This window comes from Pleurodeles waltl, chromosome 7 (assembly GCF_031143425.1).
Source record: "Pleurodeles waltl isolate 20211129_DDA chromosome 7, aPleWal1.hap1.20221129, whole genome shotgun sequence".
Classification (NCBI taxonomy): Eukaryota; Metazoa; Chordata; class Amphibia; order Caudata; family Salamandridae; genus Pleurodeles; species Pleurodeles waltl.
Window position 1 is genome coordinate 133983578 of NC_090446.1, and position 22388 is coordinate 134005965.

General features: G+C 44.1%; 1 protein-coding gene across 2 annotated transcripts in view; it reads right to left on the minus strand.

Moving 5' to 3' along the window:
* The window catches only part of LOC138303867 (interferon regulatory factor 4-like), a 126046-nt gene that overhangs the window by 80677 nt on the left and 22981 nt on the right, over positions 1–22388 (minus strand). The window contains exons 2-3 of one of the 2 annotated variants that reach the window (XM_069243368.1): positions 2493–2672; positions 245–434 (exon numbers count right to left, since the gene is read on the minus strand). In XM_069243368.1, coding sequence (XP_069099469.1) covers positions 245–434; positions 2493–2666 — 364 coding nt within the window. In that variant the 5' untranslated portion in view covers positions 2667–2672. Of the gene's footprint in view, positions 1–244; positions 435–2492; positions 3841–22388 lie in introns of those variants that run through there. The other variant, XM_069243367.1, reaches the window with a different exon arrangement.

Below are 22388 nucleotides of genomic sequence, written 5' to 3' on the forward strand. Positions count from 1 at the left end.
GAAAGGCAACAGAGAGTCAGAGCTGGAGGAAAACAAGGTTCAGATGCAGAAGAGTTGAGCCAAGTCTGAAGGCAGCATATATGCAGGATAAAGCCAAAAGATAGGAACAACCCGACAAACTCGGATGACAAGGATCTAAAAAAAAATATTGTAACAAAATACCACATGGTGAGCTTTGAGGTAACAAAAAGTAGTACCGTGGACCAATAAAGCCTAACTTAGTGTGAAAGGTTGTTTTCCTTACCAGACTTTGTATGTTGCTCATTCAACACCCGATAGACTTTGTATGGCTCCGAGATATCCAACTGACTGCGGTCCGGGATCTCTTCAAAATCTGTGCTTTTGTTGAGAGCGCAACGAAGACGAGTCTTCCAGGTGGATGGGTCGGCTTTATCTGTACCTTCCTGATATTTCCTTTTATAAATAGCCCAGGCCTAGAGAAAGACACAATGGACAGACAGGAAAGATCAAAAATATATCTACAAATATCATTCTATGAGACTGAGGGACATATTTAAGAGCCTCTAGCGCCTCCTTGCGCCACATTAGCGTCATTTTTTTATGCTAATGTGGCCCAATGAGGTCACAATCGCAGTGCCAAATTTACAAGGTGGAGCAATGCATGCATTGCCTTTGTGACCCCTTATGCCACAATGTGCATACGCCAGGCATAATGCACGCAAGGGGGCGTTCCCCACATTGGGGGGGGGCAAAAAACAGCGCAAAGAAATCTAAAAGATTTCTTTGCGTCATTTTATTCATCATTTTTAACGCCTGCTCAGAGCAGGCGTCAAAAGGGGGCATCAATGTTTTCAATGGGCCCCTAGGTACTGTTCAGGGTTAGCACCAACATTTTGGCGCTAACCCTGAACAGTACATCAATAGCGGCAGAAATTCTGATGCTATTGCCTCATACCCTGGCCATGGTGCACAGTATTTTAAATACGATGCGCATATGTTGGCGGTAGGGGGGCACAAGAAAAGTGGCGCAACATGTGATGTAGCGCCACTTTTCTTAAATCTTGCCCTAAATACTGTCATCTGAATCTAGAACAGCTTGTCAGCTATGCCCACTGTCCAAAGCTGCTGTTCACTCAAGGAAGGGGTGGCTTCCTCCCATGCCAACACCTCACAACCCAACTCTGTAACAACTGCTTCTTGAAAATCAATGACAGAATGATGTAGAAGGCTCAGTTGATAATGGGGTACTTCATTACGCCATCACACATATGCTGTCTTCCTTTGTTCCTTACCTTCCTGCTTATCTGCCCCTTGCTTCACTCATGCACATGTTGCAGCTTTACACAGTTCCTGCTTCCCTTAGGTTTTTACCTTGAAGAGGACTGTGCCCTCCTGCCAAGTCCTTGGACCTTTATGATGCCGCTTTGCGCATCTCTGGACTTGACTAGGCTCCTTACCACACAGTGGGCTGCACCCTGCTGTTCACCTCTTGCTCCCTCTAGCATGCAGAAGGGCTGCTTTGCTTGTCCCGCCCGCCTTTGTTAGGTTCTGTACCTTGAAGAGGACTCCAGTTAACCCAGGCTCTCTTTAGGCACCTCCCGTCGCTGCTTTATCCATCTGCTACATTCCAGGTTCCCTCGCCTTTCTGGAGGCTGCGGCTTCCACCTCGAGCCTTGCTTCCTTTATCTGCTGCACTCCTACCCAGGGAAGGCCTCAAAGCCCTGGCTCATTCTATATTGGCTCTACCCTCTCCTGAGCACGTATACTGCCTTCAGTTCTTTGCATTCCTTACCTTCATAGCCAGTTTGTGTGATGCTTGTCGCCACTTGACCAATTTCCTGCCTTCCACGGGTTCCTTACCTTGAAGAGTGAAACTTCATCTTGGTTGCCCCTGCTATGATGCTGTGCTGTTGTTCTGTCCACCTCCATCTTCTTTAGACTCCTTACCCTAATGATAGCTACACTGATTTCTTGCTTTTCCCATTTCCGGCCTTTTATGCTTCCCTTACTTTGAAGGCGATTTCTCTTCACACTCGGCCCTTGCGCCATCATTCACATGTTGCTGCTTCTTCCACCTAATGCCTTCCTTGGGTTCCTTACCCTAGGGACGGATGTGTCGTTCTGGTCACCCACTGATGCTCCATGACACCCATGTTGCTGTTTTGCACATCTCCTGCATTCTCTTCCCTAGCCTTCTTTACCTTGAAGCCAGCCATGACATGCTATGTCGTGGTTACTTTATGATTCCCATGTCGCTGCCCTGCAAACTTCCAGCCTTCAGGAGGGCTAGGACCTCCGGACTGGAATTCACTTCTCCTGTGACTCCGTGTTACTATGCCTCAAGACTCCTACTTCCATAGATTTCCTTACCTTGAACAGTTTCCGCATTCTCCACGTTGACCTAAGATGCTCAATTTGCTGCTTCCCTTAGCTCCAGATTTCACAGGTGGCTTGCCTTGAAGAGGGCTGCAATTTTCTGTTCACCCCTTGGTCCTACTTTGCAAATTCCCATCTTTCATTTGGTTCCTTACCTTGAAAAGTGCTGCGTCCTCATTCTCCCGGTAGTCTTGCTTGGCTGCGTGTTTCCATGGGATCCGAAAGATGGTTTTCTCCGCATTCTCCCAGTGTAGGCCTGAATACCGACCACTGTCCACCTGGGCAATCAGCCATTCCCTTAACTTCATCTGGGCCCTCTTGTCAGACATGTTAGTCTAAAAATAAAAAAAACAGACACCCCAGGAACTCTCCTGTCTTGTGTACTGATGTTGTCAGGAATCGTACCCCACAACCTCTCCAAGATCCACCAAACCAGCAGAACCCATACAACCGCTCTACTAAATTCAAAGACCCCCAAGTGGTGGAAATGCTCTGCTCCCACAACTTCAGACCCCCTTCTGGAATTTCTTAGGTGGCACTCCGAGGGCCTTGGTAGCCTCTAATCTCCTGCTCTTCTAGGTAACAATGCTCTTCCGGCTCCCGATCTTCTAGTTTTTAACCATCCCCAAATCTCCGCATCTTCTCAGGCCCCACGATCCCCCCCGACTGTCGACCTTCTCGTGACCTCCCCTGACTCCGATTTTCTCCCGATCCTCCCCTGACTCCAGCTCTTGTGCTGCTATCCCACGACTCCTGATATTATCCTAAGCTTCCACGTGTATGCAATCTTCTCCTGATTTCGCCCTGACTCTCAATCTACCCGTGGCTCCCGATCTTCTCGTGACTCCCGACCTTCCACTGCCTCCCAGTCTACCCGTGACTCCCGATCTACCCCTATCTTCTCCTGATCTTCGCTCAATCTTTTCGTGGCGGACGACGTCCTCCGGATCTTGCCTTGGCTCCCGATCTTCTCCTAAACTCTCCGTCTCCCGAGCTCGGTTCCCATTCCCCGTGGGCTTCCGATGGTCCACTGATTTTCCGGCCCCTGTGCCCTCGCCGGAACCCCGGTTTCCTGCTTCCTGGCTCCGCTGTCCCGGTTTCCTGGTTGCGTCTCTCCGGCCCCGGGCATCTCCCGGGCGCTGCACCCTACAATCCGCGGGGACTGAAAGTGAAACCGCGCGCTCTTCCTCCCGCGGCCGCTTTCGGTTCTCGAGGAGCACGTGCCAGACCGGGACTCCAGCTCCCCGCCCCCTCGCGCCACCTGCCCCGGACAGCGGCCACCCTGCGCAGACCTGCTCTCAGGGTCAGATGTTACTGCTGTTTCTGGTGTCTCGGTGTTTCTCCGCTGGACTGTGAAAGTGATAGCGCCGCTGGACCTGCGTAACCCACGCAGCGCTAGGGTTGTCGCTGTGTGGGAAAGTGCGCCAAGCCCTAGCTTCTCCTGGATCTGCACCGATTTTCTGCATTTTCTGGGTTTTCAGTTTCACTTTCAGCAACTCGCACGAGCTTCAAACTCGACAGGCAGGCCCACAGTAACTTGCGAAGGATTTAGGGGAATTAATGTGTTCTCTCTGTAAACCCAGGCCCTGACCCGTAAAGTGCTGTGGTAACACTCTCGGCAGGAAATCTGCGAGGTGAAAAAAAAATATTGGCACTGTTCGGGCTGAGGAACGTATTACATCTTGGAAGGTAAGCAGGGCACAAGTAAAAAAGAAAAAAGAAAAAAAGAAAACAGACGTACGGAGACTACCCTAGTTAGGCAGTATGCAAGTGACATCATGGAACATAATGTCAAGGCGCGTGACATCGCACGTGGCACCACAGGAATTGACATCACAGGAGTGGTATCGCAAGCCACGACTTTATAGGAAGTGGCATCACAAGTAGTGACATCAGATTGTAAGACCTCACATATCTGTTAAGCAGGTCTATCATGAGTACATTTGAGTGCATTACAAGTATACATTCAACCCATCCTGATTTAGGCAGAAGACTCACATTTTTTAACGCTATACATGAAACAATGCTGCCGTTTGTCAGCATAAAGCCTCCCTTACCCAAGGATTAAACAATCTAACTGCACTGCCAGCCTTTTCAACCAGGCCTAATATTCCGTTTGCAGCACATCTCCATGTAGATGTGATTCCTTAAGCTGCCTGCACTCGCCAGAGGTGAGACCACTCTCCTATGCAAATTAGTCATACTCTGCTTTACTCACCTGCACTCATTTTAGGAGCTTGGTGCTCATTTCCCACCAACAGACAATGACTCTAAATAAAGATAGGGAAAAAAGGAGACAGATGAGAAAACCATGATGGAGACAGAAAGGGGGATGAATAAAGAACCTGCCCGAATAAGCAATTGTAGGCGGGTGAAAGAAAAAAGTTACGGCAAACTTTGTGTTTAGCAATAGGACCCTAAGAAAAAGTTTGGGGCTCTGCATTTATGATTTTTACAAATTACACAATGCCTTCCAAAATGACATCTCCTTGTTTAGCAGCAGCAGTGCTTAATTTGTAAATAAAAACATGCTAGTGCCCAAAGCTCTCCTCTTAAACATGCGGCTGCTGCAATTAAATGTACATGCACAGAATACTGAGGCAGCGTAATCCTAAAGCCATCTCAGACCTCTTTAATCCATTTACAGCCACTCCCTGCCCCTTCAGCTCACTCGCAGCTTTCTGCCTTTGTGACGCTTTTTCATTTTTCTCTTCTTCCGTCTTTCCCATGTTTGTCTTTTGCTTGCGGTGAATGCCTGATGGAGAAAAATAAGTGCTGGCCCTAAAAAATAAGTGCTGGTGCCCGCACCGCAAACCACTCGCTCAAATTAAGCACTGAGCAGCAGATATCCCTCATGCTCTTATTGTTGGCATAACTATATCTAAAGCACCCTCACATTCAGCAGCACAACCTGACAGCTCACCCTGGATACAGTACCACCAGAATGGCCACACAAACAAAGAACCATACATTTCAAAATAAGAGGTTTCAACTCCACATACAAAACGTGTAAGCGGCACAGTATCAAGGATGATAAGGAAATGGTGACAGAGGTAACTCATAAGAAAAAGGCACATGCGATTCCAGTCCCAACTAGCAATTTCAAGGAATTTGTGGCCTTCAAAAGGAAATATTACTAGTTTGCATAGAAAAGCTACCCAAGTGGGGAGAGGTAGGAACAGCGAGAGACACCACAACTATGGCCAGTAATCTGAATCCACAGAAGACTATGCTCGCTAATTAGAACTTTGCATATCCTAGTCATGTTACGCTGCCAACATGGTGCACTGAGGATGGCCTACTTGTTTACAGTAACACTGACTTGTGGGCTTGCCTATTCACTGTAATTGAAGGAGTCAGCCCTACGTAAGCACAAATGCTCTTTCATTCCATACGCAGCATGAATCTGAATTACATTAGTCTCCCAGACCTAAGTGATTCATAACAACAAAGGTACCCTGTGTTATTGTGTTATAATACAGTACATTGCTAATTTTGCAGTATCGCTGCTGTAGGTAGGTTTGAGAAGTGCAAAAAACAAGACCATCCATACCCGGGTAGGGTAACAACTTGACAAAATTTAACGTGGCCAAATCCAGTGCTTTCAAATTTCCAAAGCTACAAAAAAGCAACCTTTTTTCCTTTCAGGAAAACAGCTCTTCAACATTTAGTGGTTAGAACAGGTAAATATAACACCTAATTTCAAATGTTTGGAAATAATTTTTTGTTGTAGTGTGACAGATTTAGATACTTTTGCACAAAACTGAACTATTTGAGCCAGGGATGAGCAAGCAGGATTATACAAGGCAGTCCTTATTTTAAGTGAAATGAGCACAGTTGTGGCATCTGCCTGCCGCCCGAACTTCAAACTCATGTGCCAATAATTAAAGACAAAGCATTAACCTTTGACATAAAACAGGAGAAATATGAAAAATGAAGAGACTTCCATTTATTGGCTGAAGTGTGCAAAGTGAATGCAAAGAAACTGTGTGCTGCCAAGGACCTCCGTATGTTGGGTGGGTGCTGCAATTATGATTGGGGGCTGTCGCTCTGGTGCATTGCTCTACTGAGAAGAAGGCTGTTGCCCTGTGCTTTGCTGTGAACTGAAGGGGCCGTTCTCTTGTGTGCGCTGTCGCAATCCCTGTATGCCAGGAAGGGGGCAGTGGTGAAGTGAGAGAGCTGTCGCCCTAGAGCAGCATGCAGCTTTGAAGTAGATGCAAGCCGTTACCCACGGAGGAAGAGCTACGATTCAACTACCCAACAATCCACAAGGACTCAAGACCTCAGGGAGGCTTGACCACGTAGGCGGAGGACCATGTGGACTCCTACCACCTCTACCTTAGCATCAATTCTTCTGCTCACCGCCAGGCCGCAGACGCGCGCCAGTGCACTTCAAACCTGCACTCCAACGAGAGCGGGTAAGATTGAGTACTGAGCCGCCAATACAGGGCTTGCTCTGACTGACACGCTATGTGACTTTCTCAAAGCTATCATGGAGCTCCTAAGACTTGAACTCATTAGCAGGGCCTAGCTCGAATATCGCCTCACATAAATAGAGAATAACTTCGATCCTTGTACAGGGAAGCGCAACTCGAGAGCTGATCAATGGGAAGCTAGTGTGCCTGCCTTAAGAAGACTGTGTATATTAGTTGTACACAAAATACATAGGTGGATGTACGGGAACGCAAACGTACTACCCATGCAGTGCCTACCCGGTACACAGTACGCAGTGCTTGTATGTTTTTTTTTTTTTTTTTACACAAACCCATGCAAAACTATCCTATGAGTCTATTTCCACTTTGGATGTGTGCTGCAGAAAGCAGCATACATGCAAAGAGGAAATAATGAGGAGAAATAAAGATATTTCTCCTTTTCACACCAGCCTCAAGGAGACACACCAGTTTGGTGCAAACCTCTGTTTACGAGTATTTGTAAATATGGGTTTGCATCTAAGTACATGGGTGTATGCAGGGGACACCCATTTAATGCCTACCCGAAGTAAGGTAATGTAAGGCAAGGCAGGCAACGTGTTGCCTTGCTTTAGTTTTTTTTTTTTTTTTTTTTTTACAAAGCCACACAATCGCAATTTGTGTGGCACTGTAAATCCCAAAACAGAGTTTGCGTCATGGTTGTGCCAGAAAAGTGACACCACCAATGCAAAATCTGGGCCTCAACTTACACATTTATCTTTTAACAGATCTGCCTCAAAGGAAATGGCAACAAGGAGAAAACTGGCAGCAAATCTGCTCTGCTTAATTGGTTGCAAAGTTGAATTTTAAAATGTCTTATGGGGTTATGGCACCTGCTGCAGAGATCTGTGTGTTCCCAGTTAATCGGAGTGAATAATAATGGTAAAATAACTCTGAGGTTAATCCACTTGCTGGAAAGATCTGTGTTTTGTCTAGCCCCAGTTTTGACTCAAAGTAGCATAGAGGGTTAATTTGACACCTGCAAAGCACACTGCGTAACATGCAGATGACAGGTAGATAGTTAAGTGGGTTACTGCTTACAACACATAGATCCCTATATTACTTGCAGTTGCATTGCAATCCAAATATAGCACAGTGAGCTATGAAGGATGATATGTGACTTCTACACCTTGTAACCCTCATTGTCCTATGTACCATATCTTGTAAATTAATCTAGAAACATCGTTTTTATTGTACTTGTATATGTCTGATGTAAAGCACCCTGACACCCTGCATTGGGATGAGTAGCGCTATAAAAGAAAAAATAGTGGTTACACGTTGTTGCTGATCAAAAGCAGACAATGTGCAGGAGCTGCTGAATGTGTCCCAATGTTTGGAAATTACTCCAGGTGCAGTTCACCCCCAGTCGTACAGTATAAGGATATTGCAAGTCACAGAGAAGTTCCAAATAGGGGAAGAAGGCTGAATAAATGCAAAATCTAATGCAATATTAAACACATCAGAAATCAGTTAGTAGTCTGTTGCTATTAGAATCAGTGTAGTATACAGCAGATTAAAAAGTGCAGAGGCACAGATTGAGTGTATGTTTCTGTTTCCCTGCAATGATCATCAGAGTGCAAAAAAATAAACATATTGCCATAAATAGTTCCTTCCTACTGACCACTGTTTGTTTTAGGAAAAAACAGAACACAAAAATGTTGCGTTTTTAAAACTGCAGTGGTAATTATGGTGTGTGACCTGCATGTCGTCCTGATAGGAGGCATTATGACACTCAGCTAAACTAAAATAGCTTATTACAGTTGAGCAGTTGCATGATTTCATTATTACGGGTGAATAGAGATATTGCAAGTCATCTGTAAGGTGGAAATTAGAAACACACTCTTACCTAGGGATTGTAGGCTTCCATGTGGTATATAAGACACATATTCAGTACTTTTATAACAATAGTAGTAGAGATTAGTTCCAGTTACTGGGAAGCTATAGCTATAGAAATCATAGATAGAAAAAAGAATCACCTAAAATTGCTAGTGTATTTTTACAATTATATATCCCATATGAACGTATACATAATGAATTCAAACAATACACTGTTGCAACAGACAAGTTTTAGGAGGTTATATATATATATACATATATATATATAGATTTTCACTGAAAAAAACAAACATCATAGGGACGTTATAGTTAGGTTCTGAATTTACTTGTACAAAACTATAGAAATTCAGCAGTTATAGTTAGAGTTCTTTCAAGTAACTACAACTCGCGCCCTAAGGTAACTATAACCCGCTCCCTTCTATGTTTTTTTTTAATGTAAAGTCATTTTAATTACTATAATTTATTCCAACCCCGCCGCGCATGGCCTTTGGTCGCAAGGCCTGGCCAACAGCCAGGCCTTGCAGCCAAGCCCATATAACCACCCAACCCACGTCACGCATGGCCTTTGGCAGTGCAGGTTGGCCACAGGACCTGTCTCTGTCAGTGGATCTGTGATTGGGTGCGAGAGAGTCTGAGTGGGTCTGAAAGTGGGTGTGTGAGTCTATCGGAGGGTCTGAGTCGGTGCATGAGTGTCTGAGGAGGTATGTGAGTAAGCGCCTTAGTCTGAGTGTATGTATGAGTGAATAAAGTAGTGTAAGAATGAGTGTAGTTTTCCTTTAAATTTTTTTCATATTTGCAAACATTTTGCAATAATTTGCTGATTCTCATGAAATAAAACACCTATATCACACCCATGGGGTTAGGATACCTTCACGCTGACCCCTAATGCCACTTTCAATTTGGATTTTTACTTTGAGGACCGTGTCTCCTGTGAAATAAAATGGAGGCTGCAACTTTCTAGCCAGGTTGTGGTCAGCCAACTACAATGCTTCTTTTCACGTGCGTATTCGTGAAAATTTTCCCGAATTATTTACGAAATATCTGCAAAGTCATTGCGGCCAGAGATATACAAATTTGTTCTCCTTTTAATATCTCTAAAACTACTGAACGGATTTACACCAAATAAGCGAAAGAGTGATCTGCGTACCGAAAGCTATCTTACTACCAAATTTGGTGTAATTCCGGCCAGCAGTCGGGGCTATATAAACGTGTTTAAAGGTCCTATGGGAATTAACATGGGAAACACAACTTTTTTCACTCCCCCTTTTTCTCGGCCCCCGCTTGAAGGATCACCCCGAAACTTTCTGTGCATGACAAGAATCACAGTAACACTTTTTTGGGAGAATTTCGTGATGCTTCGTCAAATGGTGTCAAAGATATAGGCAAGTCAAAAATGCTTTTTCTATGTAAACCTGGTCCTAACTATAACTACCTGGTGGCAATCGCCACTAGGTAAGATATATATTCATCGAAAAAAACAAAAGCTAAAGTGGCGTTATAGTGAGGTGAAAATGTCAGCTAAAACATAACATTTTGAACCAAAAAAAACTGAAATTCATCAGTTATAGTTAACTTAAGCATCTATGACTCTCTCCCTCGCCATGCAATGTTGTCATCAGTGATGTCATTTCAGATGCCGTCAGTGATGTTGTCAAGAATGTTATACAATATGTCTGTATTGATGTAATATATGGGGGCTTAAGCAGTGTATGGCAATGGTGCAAGTTATAGTTACTTCAGTTAAAGATAACTAGTTAATTTGAGTGTTTTTTGTGTTTAAAATGTTACATTTTAACTGACATTTTCATTAATTTGAGTGTTTTTTGTGTTTAAAATGTTACATTTTAACTGACATTTTCATTCAAATATAAAATCACATCGACCTTTCATTTTTTTTTCAGTACATTTCAGAGTTTTTGTTTTAAACATAAAGTAGGATATTATTGCCAGATTAAACTATAACATCACCTTACCCTTAGGGTTTTTCAGCGAATTTCTGAGTAACATCATAAAAGGGTGTCACTTAAAGTAAGGCAGAACTGCTGGCTTTGTCAAAGAGAGAAAACACCAAAATAGAATAGGCTGACCTAACGGCTTTAGCAGGGGTTCAGCACATCAACCAAAATAAAGCAGATCTATAGGCACCACAATAATTCATCAATAACTATATCCCAAAGTATTTTCACAAGTACACCCATGCTAATTCATACCAGTAATTGTTTAAAACAGCTTTTTTTCCAAAAACCATAAATGTGTTTTTGAGTTTTTCTTTAGTACTCTTCAAGCTACAAACTGCAGCCATAGCACCAACCACAAGGGGTCCCTGCATTCCATCTGAAGAGCATACAGTTCCAGCTGAGAGTGCTTTAAAAACTAGGGTAAGCTCTCCTGGGGTCAGGCCTTTAATGACCCTGGAGACTTACATTTTTTTTGTTTTTAACTTTCCTATGGTGACTTCTCTGCTCCTTGCAAACCCCACAATACTTTTGCAAACTGTTGGTTGTGCCTGTCCCTCCCTGATGCACCATAACAATGACAATATTTGCAAACAAAGCCCACATAGGGCATTATGGGGCACAGTCCTTCCAACTCCTCAGCCAGCATCCATCCTGAGTGCTGGCAACAGTGAATGTGCTACCACTCGGCAAAAGCTTAATTTCTGTTCCCACTGCGGGAGCACATTCATTGTTGCCTGCTTATGATCTCGTGGGCAGAGGTGTTGTTTTACACACCTGCTTGATGGGAACCTTTCTGCTCCTGTCCAAGATGGGAGTAATATTCATTGTCGGCCTAGGGGAATTGGGTCCACGGGGCCAATACATGGCTCTGGGAGGGGCCCACAGACAGACCCCCTTTTCCTAATTTATAAAAAAAAAAGATATATATATATATTGTGCTTCTGGGATCACCCCACAAGACATACAAGGTCAGGGTATCCCTACCCTGCCCCCTAAATGTTATGTTTATTTTTGTCAGGACACGGAAAATGAGACCCAAGTTCTGAAACGGCTGCCAAACATCTTAGTTGATGTGAGGCAGCCAATCAGACCTTATCTTTTTATTTACTGGGCCAGCAGTACTCCCATGTCTCTAGATATCTAGACATTTTGAACCTTCATTTCTCCAAAACTACTGCATGGATTAATAACAAATCACAACAAGCTCACGTTCTGCCAAATTTGGTGTACTTCTGTTCAGCTGTTCCGGCTGTAGCTGTGTCTAAAGTTCCTTGAAGAAACTGCATGGGAAAAATGTGTTTTAGGATCCCCCTCCCTTTTTCCTAGGCCCTGCTTGACGGTCACCCAGCAACTTTCCAGGAAGGAGTTGAGGTGGATGAAGATTTTCTTTAGAAAGTTTTGTGAAGATTCATCAATTTATTAGCAAACCAAGAAATTAATTAATTTCCTATGGAAACCTTGTTCTAACAATACCTACACAGTGGCGCCAGAAGGCAGTTATAGTTAGGACCTAGTTTCCACAGGAAAAGCATTTTTTGTTTTGCTAATAACTTTGTCACCGTTTGCGAACCTTCACAAACTTCTCAAAACTAGCACGACAGTCACTTCACCTGCTGTGTTGAAAATTGTGGGGTGATTAGTCAGGAGGGGGCCAAGAAAAAGAGGGGTCCAAAAATCGTTTTTTCCTTAGGGATTTTTAAACACAACTACAGCCTGAATCGCTGGATGGAATTACACCAAATTTGGCGGAAAGGTAGCTTTTGGTCCAGAAAGCGCCCTTTTTGTAATCTAAGTGCGCATGTCAGTTTGGCTGTCCGTCCGAGGCCAGAAGGCAGGGGTAGGGGCTGGACACAAACAAGGGATGCCAGGGGACGGGGCGTCACAACAGGGCAGGGCAGGCAGGAGGAGCAGTTGCTTGAAGGACAGAGGTGAGCAGATAGGGACATGAAACTCAGAACAGCAAGGTGGCTGTGGCAGGGCCAGACGGCAGATATCTCACCATGCTGGGAAGGTGGGAGGGGCAGTGGCAGCTCAACAGAACACACATAGTATATAGGAGGGGCAGTGGTAGGTCCATGGAACATAGTGGGCAACAAGGAGGGAGCAGGGGCAAGCACACAGACACTGGACAGCAGGGGAAGGGAGGGTAGGGGCAGCAAGCTAAGCACAGAGGCTAAGCAGGAGGGCAATGATGAGGCGTAGAATTTGGCAATGCAGTGGAGGAGGGTGGGCAGGGATATCAGGCTAAATTGAGGTCAGTGGCAGCACATCGGACCGTGCAGGGCAGGAGGGAGGGGGCTGGTGCATGGACTCGGACAACAGAAGGTAGAAAGAAAGTGGATGGGAAAGCAAGCTAGCTGTTCAGGACAGGCAGGAATGGTGGAACAACGGTCACACAGCTGTAATGAGGGAACGGGGCATGGACTTGGACAATGGATGGTAAGGAAGAGGTGGGCAGGAGCAGCAAGCTTGGGTGGGGGCAGCACAATGCCAGGCCAGGCCCTGCGTCCGACACCCCCATGCATTGGAATGGACCTTTTAACTTTAAAAAACCCTAGAAATTTACTGAAAAAAACAAAGGTAACAGGGACATTATAGTTAGGTTCAGATTTTGCACGCACCAAACTATAGAAATTCTGAGTTATTTCAACTAACTATAACTCGTACTCTAAGGTAACTATAACTCACACCCTCGCCATACACTGCTAATCACCCCAGATATAACATCACTCATGACATTGTCTGTGACATCAGACAATATCACTGTAACATTTGCATAAAGATTATTTAAGAGAAAACTATGCATGCCGTGGGCACAAGTTCTAGTTACCTTAGGGCATCTAATAAATCTATTCTCTAGTAAATAATCAGGCACAGGTGTTTTCGGTCGGGTATGGCGAGGAGCCTGTTGGATTTTCAACTGGGATTTTTACATAAACACACAGACAAAAACACACACAGGCACTGTCTCTCCTCTTTGTTTTAGAGGTTTTTAAATGTTTGTTATTTTACAAAATATTGTGTTTTAAGTACCCCTTACATTCTGCACTCTGCTCCCTTTCCATCCCTTGAACTCCCCTTCTGCACTGCTTCTCTTATAATATATTTTAACATTATATGCCAGCATGGTTGTCAGAAAACCGGAAGCTCACACCCCTCCCTAATCTTACTGACCAAGCTACGCCCCTGTTCCAGGCTTCTTCAACAGATGTGCTTGGCATAAATGGGGACTCCATGTTTGTCCATTCTTTACTTCAACACACTAATTCCTCCTATAGGGCTCTCCTGAGACTATGATATAGTACACATTTTACTCAGAAGTTGTTCTCCTGTGGGTGAGATATTGCATGCTACATTTAGGGCATTGTGTCATAGATCTATAACACTTTCCATTTCAACACAAATGCTAACACAGCCATTCCCTAGGAGAGATGCAAGGTTTTACTGATGAATCTAAAATTCAAACTCTTTGCACTGGCAAATTCTGAGGGTGGGTTAGCTAGTAAGGAACTTCTGTGTGGGATCAGTTCATAAAAAAAGTAATGGGCAAATTTGTCTCTGCTTTTCTCATCCACAGACGAGGCTTAATATTCTCCAAGACAGGTCTTTGGTACGCATGTTTTTGACAGGGCAGATAGGTTTAAGAACCTTAATGTTACCAGAATTGTACATACTACTCACTTAACTAGGGCATTTTTTCTAATGTATTTTGCATAAAATATTAATAATCGCTGTGTGTCGTATCTTTATGTAATTGTACACAACTCATCTGGTGCTTTTTGGATATACGATATTGAACATAGACATATATAGAATGTTAATCCCATATCTTTATGATCAAAAGCCCACGGCTTTTATGAACCCCCTTTTATTTGCATGACAAGATAGGGTGAAACACTTGCTGGCTGGAAGAAAACCTATGAATCCTTATGCTGTCACATATCAATAAACAACTGCATACATTTTGATTTGTCTTTATTCTTGAGTAATGAATTCTATACACAAACAGAACCATGTTTGACTGGACGATCTAGAGTTAAAAGCTCATTTTGCAGGACATTTCAAATACAGAGGAAAGTGTTTTCATCTGAAGGGTTTTGTCAGTAACATGTTTCTAGTAAGAAAGAACAAAAAAAAAACACTGATAAACTTGATGGACTACAATATAGTCATTCTCTATTACCTCCTCAGAAAAGAAATTGATTGTGCACCTCAGGGATGACCTTCAACTATTGGACTGGAGAATGTATATGGATAAGAAGGATGCCTATCTTTCGGTTTCAGTGAGTAAGGAATGCAAGATGTTCTTTCAATTCCTTTGCCAAAATCTGATTTTTGAGTCGGCTTCTTTCCTCTTAGGTTTTCCTCCACACACTGGTGCTTTATCAAGCATTTAACTCTGTTGGTGTTAATTCTCAGACTACAGGGTCTTTGCTTGCTCATATATTTAGAAGACACACTCTTTCTTGCTGAAGACCATACCTTGTTTCTTCGCCAAGTTCAGTCTGCAATAGACCTTACTCAAATTCTCAGTTTTGTCTTCATATGGAAAAAGTCTTCACGGTACCGTCAGCACAGACAGAGGGCCTGATTCAGAGTTTGGCAGAGGGGGTTAGTTACGATCCCATTATAGCCTATGGAGATCGTAATACGGCGGACGGGATGTCCGTCAAGTTTGTGAGGGAGTAACCAGTCCGCCAAACCCTAAATCAGGCCCTGAGATCTTGTGCTTCGGGACAATCTTTTTACAGCACTGAGATTTCATGACATTGATCAATGCAGAGTTGAAGCTGATATTAAAGATGTCCATAGTACAGTTTTGCATTTTTTCAGTGACTAAAATCTTTCTTGCTCTGATCGAGGGCACAATCCAGTCATACTCGAGCACAAATGGAGGGTGGTTGGCTCATCTAGATACATGGGAGGGCAAACAATTTTCAGCATTTGCCCACATGTAATCTTGGGGTCTTACGCAAGTCACTGAGGTAAGGGCGAGCAATGCCAGCTGTTTTTGGCTGGAGGAGTTCACCTTTTACATCTACTGTTTAGAAATGTTTACCGGTCCTTTGTTTTCTACAGTTTCTCCAAAGTCCGGGTTCTGTTTACAGTTCTTCTTTCTATGTACCAGCAAGAAAAGTGTGTGTGGTGCTTTCAGCAGCCTGAGATTTGAATGACATGTGAATTATCTGAGTATATATTTGAGGTGGAGCTGCCCATGGAGAAATCACAAGATTATTGGAGAGGAGAGTGCATCTTAAAGAATGCTAGAGCTGGGCTAGACTCTTCCAGCTGTGAGGGTAGCAATGCTCCTTGCAGACCAGCTACTCACATACGGGTAAGCTAGACTATTTCCACAATGCCTATTAAGAAAGTCTGCCCTTAGGTGAGTTGTAAGACATTTTAGAAAGGGGATGTGGAGGACACATTTTATTTGTTTGCAACAAGCCATCGTAAGTGGTGTCGGTTTGCTGTGACATGGGATCGTAGCTAGCTGTGTCACAGGGTCTGGACTCTAAGTCGCAATTGTATGTTAGTAGCTTTATTGCCGGTACATTGAGGTATTGCAACATCAATGTCAACACCTTGTCAGCAACTACATTGATAAGGCAGGCACCTATTTACAACTACCTCAACCCCACTAAGGTGACCCCACAACTTCAGCGACGTTTTGAAAATAACATTAATTTGTATTTAATTAACCTAATTTGATCCTTAATTGTAACAGCCCTACGTCTAAATAAATTAAGTGAAATGTAATTACTAACCTTAACATGACAATTAAGCCAACCTCAAGCCTTAATTAATTTAAATGAATTTAAATATTTGTAAATAGTTATACTTAAACTAACTCATATACTAACACTTTCCTAATGTATTATAATTAATTTCAGTAAAAGGTAACCTTAACCTAACCATAGTGCCAACCCTAAGTCTTAACTTATTTAAAATAAATTAAATAATTAATTAACCCTAACCCATAATTAGTTCAAACGATACTAAGTAACCTTCAATCTTAATGTATTTAAAGTGCTTTAATTTTAAATACAGTAAATAATGTGCCCTACCCCTTAATTACTTCCAGTTATAGTACCTCCTAATCTGGGTACCTTGTTCCAGTTCTTGCATAAATAGTATTTTATCAATGTACAGACATTGTTTACCTATCCAAGACAAACTTAAGTTCACTCCAATATGGCTTATTCCTGACTCCCTTAGTCCCCTCCCCTCAGAAGTACTAAAGGACGAAGCCACCCCGGGACTTGTTTGTTTTTCTGTCAGGAGACCATTAGGTGTGTATATCCCTTGGGTGTAATTATTTCATCCGACTCCAATACCCCACTGCAGTCCTCAACAGCAAGCAAGGAGAAACTCATTCAGGATTATTGAGAAAGGCAGCAATTGCCCCAGTGCCACTAGCTGAAACAAGGTCAGGATGCTATTCAGTTCTGTTATAGGAGGAAAAGGCATCAGGGAACTTCAGACCATTCCTGGTCTTAAAGGTAGTAAGTTTCTGCATCCTTCATCAGTATTTCGAGATTGCCTCCCTTCAGGCCATTCGTCCCTTGATGATGCCTGGAAAACTCCTGTTTTTGCTGGCTCTGTTAGATGCCTACCTAGAATTTCCATATTCCAGTTCACCCACACTAACAGAGATACATTCCTTTTTTGCGGCCAGCATTAACATTTTCAGTTTGAAGCATGCAGGGCTTCTCAGTATGGGGAGAGGAGCGTCACCCCCTCTCCCCCCGCCAGCAGCAACCGCTGCAAATCTTTTTACACGGAAAGGATAATAAACTCTGGCCCATATTTATCCTTTTTGACGCAAACCAGCGCCGGTGGTGGTTTGCGTCAAAAATGTTACCGCCGTCCAACGCCATTCCTACGCGCCAAGCGGGTGCATTATTTAAGGAATGACATTAGCTGGCGCTGCGGGCTGGTCGGAGTAAAAAAAAAAAGACTCAAACCAGGCAGCGCCGGCGTAGGAGAAAATGGGGGTTGTGCATCAAAAAATGGTGCAAGTCAGCTTTGAGGCAAAAATCATGCCTCAAACCGGACTTGCGCCATTTTTTGACGCACAACCCCCACTGAAATGACTCCTGTCTTAGCAAAGACAGGAGTCATGCCCCCTTGCCCAATGGTCATGCCCAAGGGACTTCTGTCCCCTGGGAATGGTCATTGGCCACAGTGGCATGTAGGGGGGCCCAAATTAGGCCCCCCTACGCCACTTTAAAAAAATTATAAAAAATACTTACCTCAACTTACATGTACTTACTTGGGATAGGTCCCCCCATCCATGGGTGTCCTCCAGGGGTGGGCGAGGGTGGCAGGGGGTGTCCCTGGGGGCAGGGAAGTGCACCTCTGGACTCCTTCCATGGTCAGAGTCCATGGAAGTGAGCCCACAGATCCCTTAACGCCTGCCCTGACCCAGGTGTTAAAAAACGGCGCACATCAGGCTGTGCGCTGTTTTTAAGGCCCGCCCCCTCCTGTGCGTCAAAATGAAGCTGGAGTATAAATAAGGCACACAGGCCTTAAAGTCATTTTTTGGGCGGGAACGCCTACCTTGCATGTCATTAATGCAAGGCAGTTTCCCGCATCCAAAAAATGACGCACACTGAGGAATTTTGACATCTGCGGGCTCAGCGTCAAAGTTTAAATATGGTGCACGGTTTGCGCCCAATGTGCGTCAAAATTTGTGACGAACATTTGACGCAAACAGAGTATAAATATGCCCCTCTGTTTATTATCCTTTCTGTGTAAAAGGGGCGAGGAATTAGGGGTGACGAGCCGTGGGGAGTGCTTTGGGCCGGCCAAACATACATGCGCTGTAGGCTCTCTTTGGGCTGGAGAGGGGGAGCGGCACGGGAGCAGAGGTAAGTTTTCGTTTTTTTTTAAATTATTATTATTTAATTATTTTTTCCTGTGCCTCCTGCCCGCCCAGCCACACAAGCCGCTCCTGGTTTGAAGTACTACCTTTAAGCCTTGCTTCTCCTCCAAGATGTTTTCCAAACATCTTGGACCCTCTGGAGGTCATATTTCATAGTCAAGCCATACAGGTATTTAAATAGGTGGGTGGCTGGCTAATCTTTTCTTCTTCTGTTTTGAAGGGCCCGAGGATGTTCACCTAGTTTGCAACACTCAACAAGGTCATGGCTTCCCGCTTAATCTGAAAAAGGCTCTGTTGATGCCTGTTTGGAATCTTCGGTTCATAGGTGCAGTCACAGACTTGATGCAGGTGTTTCTTTGAACTCAAACAAACAAATGGTGCCCGCAGTTATGCTCAGCTGTTCAAAGCATCTTCAATTGTATGAGACTGTTTGGGGGCCCAAGTATTCGTGGTGTGGACTACGGCAATCCTTACTTGGGCTTGTCTTCATCTACAACCTATGGTCCAACATTTTCTACATAATTGGAACCCAGGACCTAATTTACCAGGTTTTGGTGCAGGGCAGCACCACAAGGTCTTTTTGCTGCATCTCTGTGCTTCAAAACAAAAGGGCAGGAATGTGCCATATATGCACTGGTGCACAAATTGCTGCCTAGTGCCAACATTGACACCCTTGCACCATGGTGCAAGGGTGCCTGAATTGCAGTGATGATTGTTTATGTGCAGAAAGGGGATCCTTCCTGCACATAAACAATCATTAATAGTGTTTTCCTCTTTCTATGTGTGCTGCAAAACTGGGTGGGAGATCTAGCAGTTGATGGTCACTGGGAGCTGATGGAGAAGGTGGGCTCTTCCTTTTGGAAGGGTTGTTCATCATGCACAGCTCCACTCTTATCCCATCTGACAAAGAAATCGGTACGAATCGGAACCGACAATCAAGTGGCTCAATCTTACATCAAATAACAGGGGGTAAAGAAGATTCCGAAAACTGCCCCTGTTGGCACGCAAAATATGCTTGAAAGTGGAGGCCAATCTCCTTTCTCTTTCAACAGCATTTCCTCCAGGGAAGGTAAATTGGCCTGGGGACCATTTGATCTGCATTTTTTGTTCCTCTGTAATTCTCTCCTTCAGCCCAAAAGAGTTTCTGCAGATAGCAGATTTTGCCAGCTTTGCTAGATCCTTTTGGGATTTCTGGCGAATGCGCTTTACGCCATTTTTTGCAGTCTGGATCCAACCATGAGGGCCTGAAGGATGGACGCTGTCTCCGCTGCCTGGACACAGGGTCTACTATACGTATTTCTGCTGATCCAGTCGATTCCCAGGATGCTTCACAAAATTCAAAACAGTTATGCAGAGGTTATTTTAGTAGTACCTTGTTTGCCTTGATGTTCATGGCACCCTCCTTTTCTACAGATGTCGGCTGCATTGTGTATTTCCAACTTTATCTTTCCCAGAGGCTAGATTACATTCACTGGATGTATATACACCATTCTCCATGTATTTGGTCCAAACTGCCTCTCTTCGGAAAGTTAATTAACTTTTCGTAACTATTGGCGGTTTGGGCCTTCATCCTTTTTCTTCAACTCTTAGTCATTACTTTAGGCAAACCATTCCCCTTTCCTACAGCTTGGCAGAAATGAACCTCCCAGGGCTGGTTCAATGTATGTTCTCTAGGGGATGGGAGTTTTTAAAGGTACCATGATGAAAGATATTTGAAATATTGTAATTTGGGCAACACCACATATTTTCATGACACACTCCACCTACACTTGGGCAGGTGTTTCTTATCTGATTTTGTTTTTTGCGTTCTAGACTCAGTCATTGCTGAGTGGTCATAATTCTGTCCTTGTAAACATAGTCACTGTGTGTCACAGTGTATGTGGTCGCAGTTTTTTTAGGGGCAAGCCTGTGAGTGCATGCGCTCGCATATGCGTCTCGCTCGCGGGACTCTGCACAGTAAAGGGCGTGGAGCCCACCTGTCGCTCACCATTTGTTGGCTTGCGGGACATTCTTCTTTACAGCCTCATAAGTCGTCACTTCAGGCCTGGCACCATTTCCGTTTCTCTCTGTGGCACCAAAACCAATCACTGATTGATTCAGCTTAATCAGTGCCCGTCCGATGCTCCCGACATGATCGAGGTACTATTTTGTTCTTTTTAACTTGTAGTGCCCTGAAAACAGACAGCTGGTGTCTGGCAAAAACGTGCCCAGCAGGACAAACAAAATTGAAAAAAAAAAAATGTTATAGCTAACTTTCTTTTATTTTGCCAAGTAGTCTTTTCTCATTTTCCACTCATGTTTTCGCTCCTGGATGTTCTTCTCAAACGATGATGATTATCTTAATTGAAATATTACAATGCGACATTGTTTCTTTATTGTGTGTAATTTATGAAATTATGTTTTAACACATAATTGTGCAGTGCAGTCCAATCCACCCCACTACAATGCGCCCCACTAAAATCCACCCCATTCCAATCAAACCACTCACGCCTATCTAATCCAATCCACACCACTACAATCCTCCCCAACCCACTACAAACTAATCTGCCACACACAAAATCACCCCCACTGTAATCCACAACAATCTGCACCACTTCAAAACAATCTGCCTCAATCTCAAAAGAGATATATCGTCAGTCCCCCATTCCCAAGCCGGAGTGCCAGAGTTTCTCTATGTTCCCATTTATTGCAGTATCACCCCTGGTACAGCGTTGACCAGGTTTTTACTTAGTTTTTATAAAACCTTTGTACATTTGACTTGACATTTCTCATTTTTCTGTTCCTTTAGGTAATTGCACTTTGCATCTTTTTGTTATAGACAGAGGTCCTTCCTCACCCATGTGACCTCTGCGCAAGCAGAACTATTGCTTTAAGGCTGTAGTTCACTAGCTGAGCTGATTGCTGCAGAAGTGGGTCTGGAGACAAGTGAGCTATGCTACCTCCTAACCCCCCATTTGTGCACCAGCAGTACTGCTGTTAATAAACCAGAAACATCCTTGGAGACCACTTAGAAGTTATTAAGTAGGAGCTGCAGCCTGCTGGGTGCAGTGTGACATGTTTCTGGTATAGGAAGAAAAACAAGCATTGGCAATGCCAATAGGCGTGTCCTTAAACTGGTGACGTATGGCGATGTAGTTTGTAGGTAGCATCATATGGCAAGGGCTATGCAGTTTGGGAAATGTGGCAGAGCTCGCAGAAGGCAGCCTGCCTCAGTCTGATGTATGCAGTGAATCGGTGCGGCCATGCGAAGCACGGGAGTGTCTGGGATACTTACGATCTAGGTAGCAAATGAAAACTGGCATCTGTTTCACATGTAAGAGTTATACAGACTCGTTTTTAAAATACAGCTCGCTACCGCGGTCTTTCAGTTTCACAGCACTGAGTTAATGTTGCGTTTCTTGATGGCGGAGAAAGTATCGACTCCTCAAGGATGACTGATTAAACCACCGACGCTAGGGTTTAACATGTCTACCTGCTATTATAAGTGGGCATCTGTAGCCATGCTCGGTTCACAGCCACGTGCTCGCGGACCTGCCCAGTCATCAAAGAACATGACGGGCTTGTGCTGAGCGCTGATCTGCCTGGTGTCGCCATCGCCTACTGAAGGTGAGAAAAGATGTGGGGTGTGAGAGAGTGAGAGCAAAGGGCAGTGTGTCTGGCTGACTGAGTAGCTGCTCTGGAGATGAGCCTGGGATCATTTACGAAGATCGGTGAGGCTGAAGACCGTGGATCTTCCAAGAGTACATACATATGAGAAGGGCACCTGGAATTATACGATTCTGTGGCCACATCTTTTTTTCCCCATAATTAAGAATTTTCCGCATTTGCCACATAATCCATAATCTGCCGAGTTTAACAAAAACATGTAGATTCTATTTTAAACAGATACAAAGTTGCTAACCA